Source organism: Thamnophis sirtalis, unplaced genomic scaffold, assembly GCF_051295495.1.
Source record: "Thamnophis sirtalis isolate CommonGarterSnake01/CBP01778 unplaced genomic scaffold, rThaSir2_p1.2 scaffold_1, whole genome shotgun sequence".
Classification (NCBI taxonomy): Eukaryota; Metazoa; Chordata; class Lepidosauria; order Squamata; family Natricidae; genus Thamnophis; species Thamnophis sirtalis.
Window position 1 is genome coordinate 131214849 of NW_028261381.1, and position 16631 is coordinate 131231479.

Sequence of the window (16631 nt, forward strand, 5' to 3'; positions counted from 1 at the left end):
TTGGGCTGAGAGTAAGTAAGTGACCGAAAGTCACTCAACCGGCTTTCATGCCTAAGGCAGGACTGGAACTCAGACTACTAGTTTATAGACTTAACCACTAGACCAAACTGGCTCAAATTTTGTTCCTCCTTGGCAGATATATTTTGTTGGTTTATGTAGACAATTTGTATGGCAACCAATCTCATTGCACGTGCACCAAACCGGCAGTAATGCCAGCAGCAACCCACTCCTGGTGTAGTCACTAAACAATTGGTTGTAAGTAAAGGACCACCTATAGCCAAAAGTAGTAAGAGACATGCAGAAATCATTTACAATTTTTACTACTTACTCTATTTGCCCTGGATTGCTGCAGTTAAAGCACATTCATTCTGATCAACATTAACTCATTTTATCATTTTCCATTTTGTGTATTTTTTTCTCAGGTAAAAGTTATTAACTTAAATCTTCATTTAAAAATATACATATAGCACAATCTAGATAAGAAATATTCTATTTTATTGGAAGTTTAAACTAGTTCTTAATTATCTTTTAAACTAAAAGAAAAATATCCACGCTATATTGCAATTTCCTTTTAAAATATTATAGATCTCAAATCACTTTTAAAAATACAATTCCAAAAATTACTAAATGTTATGAATATAGTAAGTCAAGGCTAGGAAACCGAACAAAAATGAAGCTAAATAACTTACATTGTTTATTGTGTATGTAACAAAAGAAAAGTGGAGATGCTAAAAAAAGCTGAGCAATGCAAAATAAACAGCTTTGTCAATTTTATTTTATTAAGGGTATATTCAGTTTAATAGTTAATATTGTTTATTTTGTAACACAAATGCTGGATTGTAATGTTAATATTATTAATTTTTTTTAAAAAATGTTTCTAAATAAATGGGAAGTAGATTGGGATGGTTGTTTTTTTTTAGTAAACCTTTAGGTCTAGGACTATTAACTATTGACATTCAATGATATAATTTCTATTTTTAACCTCATGCAGTGATTGACTGGTGCTGCTGTTCATTGTGTCAGGCATCTGACTTAAATTTGTCCCCAAAAATCAGGTTAGGGGCTTGTTTAATGTCACAGCAGCACTGTCATGGAAATTTCCCCAAGCATGTTGTCTTTCATTACAGTATGCATTAGAGTGGTTGCTCTTACAACTATCTAACAGGAGATTAGAGGCTGTCAGAAAACAGCTTGCCTGAAAGCACTGAGGTCTGGCCTTATTACATTATGGCTCACCCATTTCAATCCGATGTTACAAATCAGCATTGTTTCTCCAATCCTGCTGTTGTTTTTTTTAATATAAACTCTTTTGAGTATAACAAAACTTTGCAGTAAAGTGATGTTTAAAGTTATCAGGAAGGCAGTACTATAGAGAAATCCTTATTTTCTTTAGAGGGAATGAGAAGATTAGTATTGTACAAAGAATTTCGTTCCCATGGTGACTGCTAAACAGAGCGTACACCCCCAAGGATTGTGAATGCCCACATACATATGCTGCCAGAAGGCAGTGGGTTGTTCTTTGCCCATTCTTATGCTGGAAACTGTTCTTATGGACATAAACTGCTTTCTTTTGTCTAGGCTTATTAATGTATAAGATGTATATTGCAGGCAATACAAATATCACTACAAATGATAGACATATAAGAACAATGCTCACTTATTCTTCCAACACATTCATTGGGTATGAAGTAGATATATACATAATTCATAACAATTATCTTATGAACCATCACTGGCAGGCATACATGATGGCATGTATATTTTAGAACCCAATGAGAAAATAAACAATGGATTACAAATCATTATTGAATTTTAAAGATGGGAATGTAAAGTTTAACAATATGAATCACTGTTGTATCAAAAATATCTTTAATAAAAGGCAACACAAGTTCTCTTACAGCATTCATTACAGGCCAATCACCAAAGTGGCATCTTTATTTAACAAGATATAATACAAAATGAATCTGTACATTTCTCTATTAACAGATTTTGTTTACAGCTATATTACACTTTTCCAGCCTTTATACTGCATCATCTTAAATACAAAAGAAAATTTACAAAACCCCTTATACACACTTACTGACTTATCCTTTTGCCAATGTACATCAATCCAAGTCACACACAGTTTTATTTCCTCTCTGCAAATGCATTCATTCAAATCATACCAATTCTTTGAAAAAAAAATCAGTTTATTGTGCTCTGTTTAAAATATTAAAAGACTGGAAGGGCCTGATACGTGGGGATCATTACAAATAGCAAGCAGAGCATTTTGGCCCAAGTCCAGCTTTAGACAGCCAGGACTTGCAGCATGTTTCTATCAATATTAATTTGCACTAAAGCCTTGTGTTTAGACAAATGCACTGAGCTTTTCACTCGTATCAACTGAATCATTTACACCAGGGATCTGTGCTGTGGAGGTACATGGTTTTACTATGATAGTGTTGCATGTGCAAGTGCTTGCACCTGCTTGAAACCTTACCTTCAGCTATTGGATCTAATAGTGATGGCTACACCTTTAGTCGGAGTGTGGTACATTTGACTTCTTAAAAATGCAGAAAAACATGCTCTCAGTTTTCTTACCACTATTAAGGAACAGAATTAATACACTGGAATACATTCTCAAAGATCAATATTCATCCTCATGTACAGCCACATTACAGATTCTAGATTAAGATGCATTTATATTACAGAGGAGGAATGCAGATCCTAACAACCTCACCAATGTGGTAGAATGTTTGCCATAATTTCAAATACTCTTGACTAAATCCTCAAAACAGTTTGGTCTACACGGAATAAATTTTTCCATACATATGCATAGTATGTTAATGCAGCTAACAATCTGAGCTATAATATTCAAACAGCATATATTCCCCAAAACATTCTTCTAATAATATTTTCCAAATTTGATAAAGATTTTTTTTTTTAAAAAAAGGTTGGGTAAGAAAAATTACTAAGTTTAAACAGAACTTTAATGCCTACAATAAACCAACTTTATGTTCTAATCCTACTTGGCCTGCTATAGGCATTTTGTTTTTATAGTAACAGGCTTTAAATTCCAGTAAGTTTAGAAGAATGCCTTTCAATTATAACAATTTGTATTCAGAAATTTGATTCCTGTCAACTAGCCTATTTAGATTAAGTTTAATTCACCCTCCTTCAGAAAGTTAGTGGATTGCTTACTAAACTCTACTGCATATTAAAAATTTAAAATTAAAGTCTCTTCCCTACCATCAGCAGAACTAAAGTACTTCTGTTCTGGTAGTGTTCATTTTAATTAAAAATAAATGGTAAAAGTTCAATTTAGAATAGATCAGAATAATCAAAGATACAATTACCTAGGCAGATAACCTAGAAAATCTACAAATTCTTAAATCCCTGAGTTAGCTTGATGCTTTTCAAAAGCACACACAACCTAAATCAATATTTTTATATAGATGAGGAAGATGAGGATGACTAAAAACAGGAAGCATGAATATTGCTTATCCTGACTTTTGAAAGCAAAAAGTCAAAAGGTTGTAAAATTTTGAATTTTTATATTTTCTTTCAAGAGCTAGATGCAGGATATTACATTAAGTGAAATTTAAGCATATATACTCCATTATTACATTCCTGTAATTAAGGACCAGAAATAATAGCTCACCATAGTAATTAAAAGTAATGCCAAAGGGAAAAGTATTTGGAAATGTTCTAATCATTTTGAAAGACTACTACTTATTTCAGAAAAAATAGTTTTAATATAATAATTTGGATTTTATTGATGTTAATATAAGTTTCTGGAGTTCATCACGTAAGAGTCTGTACACAATACACACAAGGGCAGACCATTATTCAAACTAATGATGGAACATTTTTTCATTTGCAACTTTTATTGGAGAAGAGGCAAGGTTTTTTTTTCTTCTTCTGAAATAGCTTAGGTCTTCTACAAATTATTTAAAAAAACTGCAGCCCAAATAATTGAAACAATTTTCATTATTGTTTCCTTTTTTTTAATCTTCTATTCATTGCAAGAAATTTTTCATCTTATCCAATGTGTACAATTGGAAGGAAAGCTCTGGCTACACAAATATCTGCTTCAGTAATACTGCTGCTAAGACACGCCTTGCTGTTAAAACAGCTTCCTGTAGATATAAGCAATCCTGTTTAAAAATATCCTTGTATTTTAGATTCATACAAACTCAATTTCTCTCTTTTCACTTTCATTCAGGGGACTTCTGTTGTTCCTGTCATGTATTCTAAACTTACACGAGGGAGCCGACTGCTATATACAGAAGTTGCATACTTCTTAAATGCACTTAATGAGGTTTAGTTTTCAGAGAACAGCATTTAATTATATTTCTTTCTAGGGTACTCAAAATTATATAACGATGCACTAGAATCATCTATGTTTGGAAAAGTAGCAAAATATATATATTTTTTAAATTGGACCTTCAGCCAAAATTATTTGTTGTTGTTTTCCTAGTATAGTACTTACAATCTTAATAAATTAATATTACAGCAAAACAAATAAGTTATTTCCATGACATTGCAAGGGAAATTTTGGGATTAGATTTTCTACTGCAACTCATATAACTCATCTCACTGTTTTGAAAATTTCCAAGTTTCAATCCTAGCCATGCGTTCTATTACCATTTTGCAAAAGTTTAAAAATCACATGCATTCTACCCAAATCTGGCAAGTTGGTATAGTTCATAATTGTAAGGTTGTTATAAAACAACACTATTAGGATAGTCTACCATATGCATATTCACTGACTAGTTCTCCAAGAGCCATGTGCAGCATAACATCAGAGTGCATATTTTAAAGAGATATGTAGATAGCAGTTACATTAATAACACTTAATTGCACAATCTTCAACCCCAAATAAGTCTGAATCATAAGAATATATTATGATGGACTGAAAAGCAAACCAATGCTATCCAATGAGAAAATATTTCAGAAAAAAAACCCCACTGAAATAAAGAGGTTGATTAACACTGGTCGTTTTTTCAGCCCATTGCTTGGATAATCTTGGCATACTTGTGAAACAATAAAGAAAGGAAGACCAAACAAGCTGCCTTGTACACTAGGGAAAAGATATACCAGAAAGATTCTTGAGTGTGCATAATTCAAGCAAGTCTGAATGCTAAACAAAAAAGGTTTCATCTTATTTAAATAGTCATTGCACAAGTGTAATTCGTATTTTAAGCCTAACCCCTAGAAAGAGTAGCCCATGAATAACTGGTCATTCTAAATTAAAGCATCCAGACCCTCATGGCTGATAGCACTACAGAGGTTTATGTTGGTTTCAAAATAATTGGGAGAACCATAAAATAAAGTCCGGTTTATCACAATGACAAACATATTTGGAAAAGACTACAACTGTTTACTTAAAAGAGCACAAAGTCTGATGTTCTCATATTAAACCTCATAATATATTTCTTTTTGAACAATCAAAGGACAGTTGAAAAGGGCACTGAATGAACTAAATATAGTAGGCATGTAGCACACTTCTTTTTCATAAAAATCTATTTTGTTATTCCATTGGCACTGAAATAACATTCCACTCCATCTCAAAAAAGATGCATATCCCTGAAAAAAGGCATAATTCTAAACTGCTTTCTCAATTCAATACTTTTTTGAATCTTGTGTGCATGTAACTATTTGATCTGTTGTCATAAGATCACAAAATGAGTCCTAGCTAGAAATTCCAGTTCACCTCATTGAACCTCCAGCTGCTACTATTGGGGTGGCTGCTGTTCTGGAGCAGGTTCTTGAGGAGGTACCGCTGCTCGTGGCCCCGCAGGCCTTGGGACTCCTTGATGTTGCCTCTGCCTGTAAGCTATTACTGTGCCCAAAAGTAAAGCAATGATGGTCATGAGGTAAAGGTCCCATTCAGGGCCCAAAAGTTGGTCCATGTCCAGGTGTGAGAATATCTCCTTGACCTAAATAGAAACATGGGGTGGGGACAGAGACAATTAATTCTCATACTGCAACCACAATGTGTATGAAATTCCTCATAGATTCAGCATCTTTCTAAATGGCAAGAGTACTATGTTTGATGGATAGTAACAATGCAGAAAAAATAATCCAGTCCTGGCATGTTTGATGTAGAAAAATATTTAGTTTCAAATTAAAAACAAATCTAATAAATGAGTTCAGATCAGTCACAGGTGCAACTGATGCCCAGAATGCTTTGATTGTCCCACATTTGGGATGAAACAACATCTGAAGGAGGTGAGGCTTGTGCACATGGCCTCCTCTTTTCTCTACAGAGCAGCTTCCAGAGCAGTAAAGGCCTAGTCTCTCTCCAACTTTTCCTTCAACTGCCACCGTGGCTGATGGACAGCCTGCCTATAAATTATTTTCCTGACAACCTTAGCACTAAGGAGAAAACTTCCACTATAGCCTATATCATTTGCTTTTCTGGTTGTCACCCCTTTCTCTTCTCTTCCATTGATTTATATGCCTATCTGCCTATTCTTCATGCTGATGCTTCTGTTGATAAAAATGGGCTCCTACAATGGCATATTACACTTTCCTTTAATTTCGCTTTGTCTCTCTGGCTGTCAGTATCCTTGGCTTTTTCCCGATTTCACCCAAGCCACTTGTGTCTAAAACAAGTAACACACTTGTTTCCTTCTGTGGACAGGCTAACATACCTTGCTATTTTGCTAAATAGTAATTGCTAAAGTTTAATATCATGACAGGGCTTCTATTTTCATGCTCACAGACTTGCTGAATGTTTTCTGGCAGGATACTGGACCAGATGCAATTTTCATACCTTGTATTTTGATAGTAGGAAAAGTCTCGGCTGAGAACAACTTCCTTCTAAAGTTATAGTTCTTTCAGTGGACCTAATCTGGAGCTCAAGTTGGAATGAGCATGTTCTGAGGCTAGACAGTTTTTGCAATACTTGGAATAGCAGTTTGGATTATCAGAAAAGTTCCTCACAAGGATAGTAATTAGAACAGCCAGTTTTGATCAGTACAAGTAGTCCTTGGTGAAGGACTATTTGTTCAATGACTATTCGAAGGCACAATAGTACTGAACAAGTGGTACTTACAACTGGTCCTTGACATTCTGGCTAAACTGAACTGAAATCAAAAGCATTACATCTGACCAAGAAATATAGAGATTTTACACCATTACCATAGAAATGGAAATAAAATTCAAAATGTTTTCTCAGCCAAATCCTAGAAACTGTTCTATGTCAAAAACCATTTTTATTTTAAGTGTGTGAATATCTATATCTATATATATACACACATATGCATACATACACACACACACACACACACACACACACACACAGAGTATATCTCACACACATAAATCCATCAAAACTAATCACATGAAAGAAAAGCTTTCACCACTACATAAGTTACCTTAAATAACACCATTTTCTGTATCATTACTTACATTGGTTTCTCGTACATACTGGAAGGCATAAATAATTCCTAACTTGCAAAGTGCAAGAAAGACAGGAACCTGAGCATCAGGACTAGCATCAGCTGCCATATCATAGAAGCGTTTTGCAAGATGAATGTCCTACAACATATACAATGTACAAAATTTGCAAAAACATAGCTAATAAAATAATATGAATATTGTACAGAGAATCTTCCTTCGTGTATGTATCTCACAAGAATTACTTACATGTGTTAATGGGGAAAAATTAATATTGTTCTTTAATAATGCTTATGATAGAATAATAAAAAGTTAACAAGAACTTTGGAAATTATGATTTTAAATAGTTATACCTTGTGCTTTTGACTGTCACTACCATTTTGCATCACACTAAAACAATTTTATCAATCCAAATAATATCTAATCAGAAGATAATATAATAATTTGATTATTTTGGTCAAATGTCTGAAATAATTACTTACACAATCTTCTGAAGCTAGGTTGAAAGCCACATGTTTATTTCTGGTTTACAGTATACCAGGGTTGTCAAACGTGTGGCTCATGGGCCAGATGCATCAAATGCTGACCACGCCAACCCCCGATTTGACAAAGGGGAAAACAGTCGCAATACGTCACATCATGTGACGATGTGAGTTTCATACAATATGCTCTTGTTTAAAAGCAGACAATTTTGACAGTTTTTTAAAACATATATTTGTGTTACTACAAAACTATGGAAATAACTATGCACTTGCTTACCTGCTTAATCCCCAGTCCTTTTTCATGCATGTATCCTAAGTTGAACATGGCTTGGGCACTGTGCTGTTGCTCTGTTGCCAGGCGGTAATGAATAAATGCAGTTTCATAATCAACTTCAGTGCCAAAGCCGTAGAAATGATAATCACCAAGTTTTAGTCTAGCAACTGTGTAACCTATCAAGAAAATAAATGCTATGAAAGGACTTGTGAGTAATACGGCTTAGTTTTTTTCATTCCTTTCAAGATGTTCAAATTAATGAGGAGAGAACAGACTTGCACTGAAGACAAAATTTGTGTCTATCTCCAATTCCTATTATTTAGAATGTAATTTCTAGATTGAATTACTTCAAAAATGATGTTTTCATTTCAAATTGACTATGGCAACTAGTACAAACATATGAATGCAGAAGCAGCTCCTAATATTCCAAATCTACCAAATATATTTAGTTTCAGTTTTTTATTAAAACATGTGGCACATCACTATCAAGATCTCCTTTCAGCTGTTAAACAAGTAGTGCTACAACTCCTTAGTATGATCAAAAATCATATTACAGAAAAATCATATTCCTCATTATGATCAAAAATCAAACCACAACAGCTCAGTTCTTGAGGCTACTGCTAGGAAACTGGACTAAATTCTGAACTGACTGACCTTGTGAGGCTGCTCTGTTCCAGTGTAATAAGGCTCTGGGATAGGTTTCATTCTCTTCTATTATGCTGGCTTCTTCTGTAGTGAGGGGAAAAAAGTGAGACAATAAAAGTCCAAGTCATTTCTTTTCCTGTCATTTAGTATGTAACCCATTTTGCTGTTCTTCCAATGAGCATCACAAAAATAGAGATGAACAGAACCTGAACCTGAATTACTTGAATCCAGAATCAATACCCCTTGTTTGCAAGCATGTTAATCAGTTGAAGGATCGTGATTACTGAATTCTGCAAAGTTAAAACCCAGTGAAGTCAGAACTCACTAGCTGTCTCAGATGTCATCCTATTTTATTATGACAAAAAGTCAAAAACATAACATGAAAATAATAGGCCCAAGGTTCATAATTTGTTTGGATGGAGCGAACAAAGACTTCCAGAAGTTGTTGTATATTTAAAAAAAACTGTGGAAGGGGAAATTATTGAATATGTGACTGAAGAGTTATCTTGATAAAGTTATGTAATTCTAATTTAGTAAAGAAAATAAATGAAATCCAATCTGCTTTCTGACTTCACCCTGAGATCTTGACTGCCATTTAATGGTGAAATACTACTTTCAAGCTTGGCAAAAAGTTGTGCATCCTGAATTTTAGGCAGACGTTTTGTCAAATGTATACAAAAACCACAATTCAGAAAATAATGTTTGGGGCATATCTTAAATACACACTGGATTTAAGAAGGAATATCCCTCTTTTCTACTCTTCCCTCTTTTCTACTCTATCTAGTGAAGAAATGCAAAAATGCTTGGAGTCTAATACGAGCTATTTGGGCCCTTGTTGGCTGTGGTTCTCTCGCTCATATAAGTCATGCAAATAATTCATATCTCCACTGAAGACATATATTGAGATTTTAGGTTATGAGATTAACTTTCATAAATTGAATGGGATAGAAAGAATTTAGAAGCTGATGCAATATTAGATAACTGGCTAAACAGTCAATTTTTTTGCAAATATAAATTTATCTAGGCTACTTCAATTTGACATAAAAGTTTACAGCATTAAATTTCAGTATTGCTAATAGACTATCTGCAAACATAACTATTAGTTTTTGCTGCACGTAAGATGGTAGATACTGATAAGCAAAGAACAGGCAGATCTACTCCAAAATATATGTATGTTAATTGATATCTTAATGTGTTTCGGATGAAATCTATTATTAAGGGGATAAGCAGAAAATTTACATTGGCTGAATCAGTTCAGCAGAGTTTGCTGTCTGTTGGCAATGTTAAACACTATCTGTTTATATATTTTCAACCATCCAATTATTCAGTACTGGGAAGAAGTATTATAACTAACTCTTGGCTATTTTTTAACAAGTTAAAAGTCTACAAATTCATATTATTCAATATTACTAAAATAGACCTGAATTTATAATTAGTAATTGATGTATTGACATAATCTTGTGTGTGTGTGTGTGTGTACATAATTTAAAAAGGAAATAAGATGAATGCTTTCATTTTGAAATGGCATTTAAATAGAATTTTTCACTTGAGTCTAAGATTGTTAATTGAGCAATCAAAATGGGGGGGGAATATTTCAGTAAACTGTTTATAGTTCTAGAATACTAATTTCAGGATGCTACTGAATTTTTAATTTTTTTCATGGGATTATGACTCCTGTATAGATTTATACTTCATTCATAATTCATATGAATATTACATTGATATATCACATGCATTTGTGCACAGGCGAAAACAGCTAAGCAAAAGTAACAATTGCATGCTAAAAATTACCATTGCATTGTACTAGACCAACAACACAAGGAACTATTTAATCCTTACTTTGATCAAGAATGAAGGCAGCATTACTTTGTGCAACCTCATAGCCTTGTTCTGCCAAAAGGAGGTACTGAACAACTGCAGCATCTGTATTGCCATCTTTATAGCTGTTGTAAGCAGTCATGAGTCTCTCAGACCAACGGCCCCGTTCACACACATTTTTAAACAGCTACAGGGGAAAAAAAGGTAATTTTAATTTCTTTAGTGGCTATTTGGAAATATATTGTAGTTGTAGAAACAATTATCTTGTTCATAGATTCTGCACCAACATTCAACAGTAATGCAAGAATGAGTAAAAGCAATCAAGCATTAGGTAAAAATATTATCAAACCTGTTTAAGAACTCACTCAACAGCACAAACTCCCAACAAATCCTATTTTAATGTTTCTAGATTACATTAAATCTTTTCCAAACAAGCTCCACAAATTCATTCTTGAGAAACCACCAAAGGTCCAGAGTTTGATGCATATAGGGAAGAAGAGCAAATAGATTTCATCAGTAGATGCTACTGTTTTAGCAAGCTAATTATGTTGTTTGAATTTCTCTTAGAATTATGTGAAACTTTAAAGAACTTGGAATAACTCATGCTTATAAGCTGGCTGAAATTTAAGCTTTTTGTTTTCCAAATAGGTGGCTTCACTCTTTAAACAGCAAACTGTATTCTTCATAGAAGGTCAAATCCCGCATTTCATTTAAATACATTCCAATTAAAGTATTTCCATAGTAAAACTAAATAATTTGAAACAATTCATTGCGACTGTACACATTTATGTGTCCCCAAAGATGACTTATCTTAACACAGCATTCAAAATTTCATTAAAACAAGTGCAACACTGCTGCTGATTGACCCTGCATTTAGAAAAACAACTGATTCTTACCTCAACAGCAGTATGACAGGACCGCATGACTCCAGTGCCAGTGGCATGCATCTGTGCTAAATTATAGAAAGCCAGAATGTGCCCCCCTTGAGAAGCCAGGTTAAAATATTTATAGGCTTGCTTATAGTCTTTTTTGACTCCAATGCCATCTACAAATAGAAAAGAATCAGCAGGAATAATTGAATTAATGTCCTTTGATATGTACATTCTCTTAATTTGATTTATGTTGCTATTTCACTTAGTTGACAATAAGATCCACCAGTTCAGTCTGAATTGTGAAATTAAAATACATAATACTAAATGAATTTACAAACCATTCAGTTTTCTATAATTTAGAGTAACAAGTTTAATGCAAACCTGAAATCTTGCTTTCTGCTTGACATATAATATTTGGTGTCTTAACATAAAGCCCAACTTAAAAGAGCTCAGCTTCCTGGATCAATATAATCAAAAGCAGGAAAGAAAGACTTTGGGTCACCAAATAAAAGAACATGTCAATTTCTGTCCATGAAAATATCAATTGTGGCTTCCATTTGCTTTATAATAACTTCCCTGTGCTATTTATGAATGAGTTTTATTCTTAATATCTTTATTAACTTCATAATCTGTCCAAATAGTTTCATTTATTAGGCAGTCAATCCCCAACTAGCCACACACTATTATATTTTATTTATTTATTTATTTTATTTGTTTTTCCAGCTATGAAACAGATACACTCTAGTCTGTTATTTAATATTATGTAAGGATACATATTAAAAGATCAATAATAAGCAGGCAAGAGAAACTGGTTCAACAATGACACTTTTTAAAACGACATGCTTTAAAGGTTAATAACCTAATTTATGGCCTATTTTTATGAGGTGAAAATTATAAATAAAGTGTTAAAAAAGAAAACCAAATCTCAATTATTCAATTACTTCCAACATCTTCTAATAAAAAAATGACACATCCAGTTCCAAAATGTAAATTCTGAATATCAGAAAGGTCTCTTACTATAGTACATGGAGCCCAGCTGAAGCTGTCCATCGACCCATCCTTGTTCTGCTGCCTTCTGGAAGTATTTCAGGGCCAGCTCATAGTTCTAAAGGAGGACACAGATAATGGAGGATCAGTCAGGGTTCTACACTAAATATCTTCACTGCAGTCCTAAATCTCTTTTATTGTTTTAATGTGAATACATATATTGCTTGTAAGTGGATAATGAGTAAAATATGAATCTGACTGTGTATTCCATAGCTCCCTTTTTCTTACACTTTCATTTGAACCTATATTGTTCATTCTGCCAACTCACCTCTGCCAACACCTTCATGCATCCAAAATTTTCTTGGATGCATTTCTTCTTTGCTACCTCTTATACTTGGAATTGTTTATCTGAACATTTCCACGGCCTAAAACTGTATTTTTTCTAATATCCATTTCAAATGGTACTTTCCTTTTTATCCATTTATGTGCAATACAAAGGGTTGTATAAACAATACGATTCTAATGTTGCAAAAACAACATTTTTTTAAATAGAATTGTTACTGCCATTTTTGTAAGCAAACTTACCACTGGAACACCTCTTCCATATAAGTAAGCCATTCCCAGACCACTCTGTCCTACTGGATTGCCCTGAAATAAAAGAATGTGATTAAAATCTAACTCAAAACTAGTAACTTGTAAAATCCTGAAAAGAAGTTTAAGTTCAAAACAAAATTGTCATGTTTCCTAAGTTTATTTTAATGTGCATCTGTTAGACTGACAACTCATCCCCCAGGCATGCCAATTATATTATTTGCAATGGGAAATTTAAAACTGTTTCAAAAACTGGTCCAAGCTCTCTGAGGTTGGATTCATTTTGAGTTTTGTTCCTTTTAAAACATAAAATATGCAAGATACTAAATCAATGAGGTAATTTTGCCCTGAACTGAAGACAAACATTCAGTATTTTCTTCACTTCATTACTAAATTGTCATAATGCCCAATCTTAGCATATTTTTATACCAAATGTGCAATATTACAACACTCATTAAAATAGTATGTCAGGACAAATTGGACATAAAGCCTTGAAGAAAATAATCTGACTTGCACATATGAATTATACTGTGTGGGACAAATGACAGATACCACGAAGTGGTCACTTACATATGTCTTACAAATAATCATCAGGAGAAGACAACAGGAGAAACCACTTAACTGGTTTAGTAATTAATGTGGAAGCTCATAAATGGAGAATACTGAATATTTGTGATTTTTGAAAAATGCACTTTTATCTGGATTTTTTTTGAATATATCAGAAACAACAATTTTCCTCAAAAAGCAAATATATATGCATTTGTTGTGTGTAGAACTATTTGGTTCAAAATGATTGGCTTCCAGAGATAAAGTTGTACGATATACAACTTTAGTGAGTTCTTGTAACCAAGATTTCAGCAACCTACCATGTCAGCAGCTTTCTTAAAGTATTGTAGGGCTGTTTCATTGCTTTGAGGTACAATATCACTTCCTTCTGAATACATCTATAAAAGCAAAATGTAATTGAAAGTTATTAAGAGTCTAATTTTAGAAAAAATATTTATTCTTTGGCATAAGATCTGGCCCACTTAATGCAGAACTTCTCTTTAATTATACTGAGATTAATAAAAACCATAATAATTTCATTTAAAAGTTTAAATGTAAAACTATTTTGTAAAAGAGCTTTAGTTGATCAATGTATGCATCTTAATAGAATCTTAGAAGATTCTTCCTTTGAGAGAAAGAATAGCCTATTGTCCTTTCTGCCAAGGTTCCTTTTGGCTTGATCTAATGGAGACATCTAAAATGGACTTATATTTCCTTCTCATTCTGGAAGCAAGATTTGCATGATCTGGATTTGCCTCTAGGATTGGTTTTCCTTGTCTCACCACTTTTATTTTGTGACAGAGGAAAAAAACACAAGGGGAACTTCTAAGGTCCATTAAAAAAGATAGGGAAGGAAGAAAAATCTCCTTTCAACCCATAAGAAACAGCATCTCTATATTTATGGACACTTTCTTAAGTCCTTAAAGGTCAGCCAGCCATTGATATTTTAAGCTGTAATTCTGAACATCTGTTTCATCAAATTAATAGAATTCCACAACAAATATGCAATATTCCTCTCTCAATTTAGTATGGGAAAGTATACAACCTTACGATGTACCTAAGTAAATCTAAACTCTTGGGAAGTTGACTGAAAATACTACGGAGGAAAGCATTTATGTCAGATTTTCTCCAGAAAATTGTCTAACTAAAATTAGGCAAAGTTTGACTTATTTGGTAGACCAGTAAAATCTGAAGATACATTTCCATCATATCTATCATAGGAAGCTTTCTACCATAATAGCACCATAAAATTGACTCCTATGGCTAAATTGGTAGACTTTTTCTAAATAAAGTAATCCTCTCAATCCTCTTTTAGAGTCTAAAAGAAATTATGAATAAATGTAAGTGTATCAGAGTCATTAAAGGAAAGTAAGCTTAGCAGACGCAGTACCCCCACCCACCACCACAACGTTGGTTGTTTGAGAAATAAGTTTTGTTCTCTGTGGGACGTACCCATCTGAACACCTTAATTGGTTTAGATAATGTCACTAATCCCGAAAAGCTCAGTAGAGGCAGACCTAATTGATACTTATGAGGAAGCATAAGGGCTGCAGGACATTCATAGAAGCATTGAAAAGAAATCCCCGAACAGCTTATGAACTATTTCTGTATTGTTGTCAAGAAAACTATTTGAAGGTGAAGCCACTACAAGTTGAGTTTGACATGAAGGTAAGCGTACTTTTCAAGGTTTCTGTTTCTAAAAAGAATTACGCACTGGTCAGAAGCAATAACATTGATATTTCCATCCCAAACCGAGTGCCTAGATTAGGCAGGAAAATTGTGAAAAGGTAAGAGATAAAAGGCTGGTTTCCCCCATTTCATACTCTCATTACATAAATGGGGAATTTATGCATACATAAAACAGTAAATATGGGTTAAGTACAGAAATCTATTGCGAAGATTAGAGACATTATATCTGGTTCTGTCCATTATATCTGAAGTTTGATAAATGGAAGTGTAGAGTTTAGTGTGATTTATTTTTGCAGAGGGATCTTGATTATCTCTTGAACAGTAATTTATGTGGCACCTGTAGTCAGGACAGATAGGATTTGTAATTTGTAATTCTTTTGTTTATTTGGACTTTGTATGAAATGTCAGTTCTGGAAAAAAGTTTATGGCAGCTAACGCTATTCCCTACACTATTCCCTTCCCTGGCCTAGGAAAGTTTGGGGCTTCTTCATTGTTTGTTGAAGTTATAATGTCAGATACTGCTTTTAAATAGACAATCAGACTGACATTTAGCCTATTTTCTACAGCAAAAAATTCTCTGACTGTAGTAGTAATCAAAAGGTAATTTCCAAAAACACAGCTCAAAGACAATTGTGCCCTACCTTCCCCAAAAATGCCATTGCATGTGAGTTGCCAGCATTAGCTGCTTGATTGAAGTATTCAAAAGCTCTCTGGAGGAGAAAAAGAGTAGAAATATAAATATTGACAATAATTTTTAATATAACATCTGACATTCATTCAAGTTTGTTTAAAAATCTGCATTATTGATATGAGCAATAGCTATACCAGTTTTATATAACTGAATATGATACTAAAATATGCAAATTCAACCATTATTTCACTTTTTGCATGCTAGGGCAATATCATGTTTGCTAGCCTATGCATACCCTTGTTTATTTGAAAGCAATTCTACTGTGAAAAATAGTGCTTAATTCCAAGAAGGCATAGCTTCAATGCACAATTCAAAACCATGACTTGATAAATCTTCTTTTTAATTAGTTGAAGGGTATAAATACTTATTATGACTATTATACCTTTTTACATCATGATTTTATGAACCCTTGGTATCAGTTTAGCAGAGTAGGCGGCATGGTCCATACATTATGAGAATGAAGGAACAAGATGGCATTATTATATTTCAGAAGTATTGTTTTTAAATGTTTTTCAATACAAGCAATTCCTATTGGTACACTAGCACTGCAAGGATAATGAAAGCTGACAAGAAGTTGTTTGCTTTATTACTATAGTAAGTTTATAGTAAATAAATTTAATAGAATTATGTTAAACCATATATTTAAAGTT

The 16631-nt window shown here is 33.3% G+C and overlaps 1 protein-coding gene across 1 annotated transcript in view; it reads right to left on the bottom strand.

Moving 5' to 3' along the window:
- Positions 1 to 1852: 1852 nt before the first annotated feature.
- SEL1L (SEL1L adaptor subunit of SYVN1 ubiquitin ligase) overlaps positions 1853 to 16631 on the bottom strand; it is a 36693-nt gene continuing 21914 nt past the window's right edge. The window contains exons 12-21 of the mRNA XM_014066095.2: positions 15932 to 16000; positions 13922 to 13999; positions 13050 to 13112; positions 12495 to 12582; positions 11502 to 11650; positions 10627 to 10792; positions 8797 to 8871; positions 8146 to 8318; positions 7399 to 7527; positions 1853 to 5921 (exon numbers count right to left, since the gene is read on the bottom strand). Of these exons, the coding sequence (XP_013921570.1) occupies positions 5718 to 5921; positions 7399 to 7527; positions 8146 to 8318; positions 8797 to 8871; positions 10627 to 10792; positions 11502 to 11650; positions 12495 to 12582; positions 13050 to 13112; positions 13922 to 13999; positions 15932 to 16000 (1194 nt within the window). The 3' untranslated portion in view covers positions 1853 to 5717. The remainder of the gene's footprint in view (positions 5922 to 7398; positions 7528 to 8145; positions 8319 to 8796; positions 8872 to 10626; positions 10793 to 11501; positions 11651 to 12494; positions 12583 to 13049; positions 13113 to 13921; positions 14000 to 15931; positions 16001 to 16631) is intronic.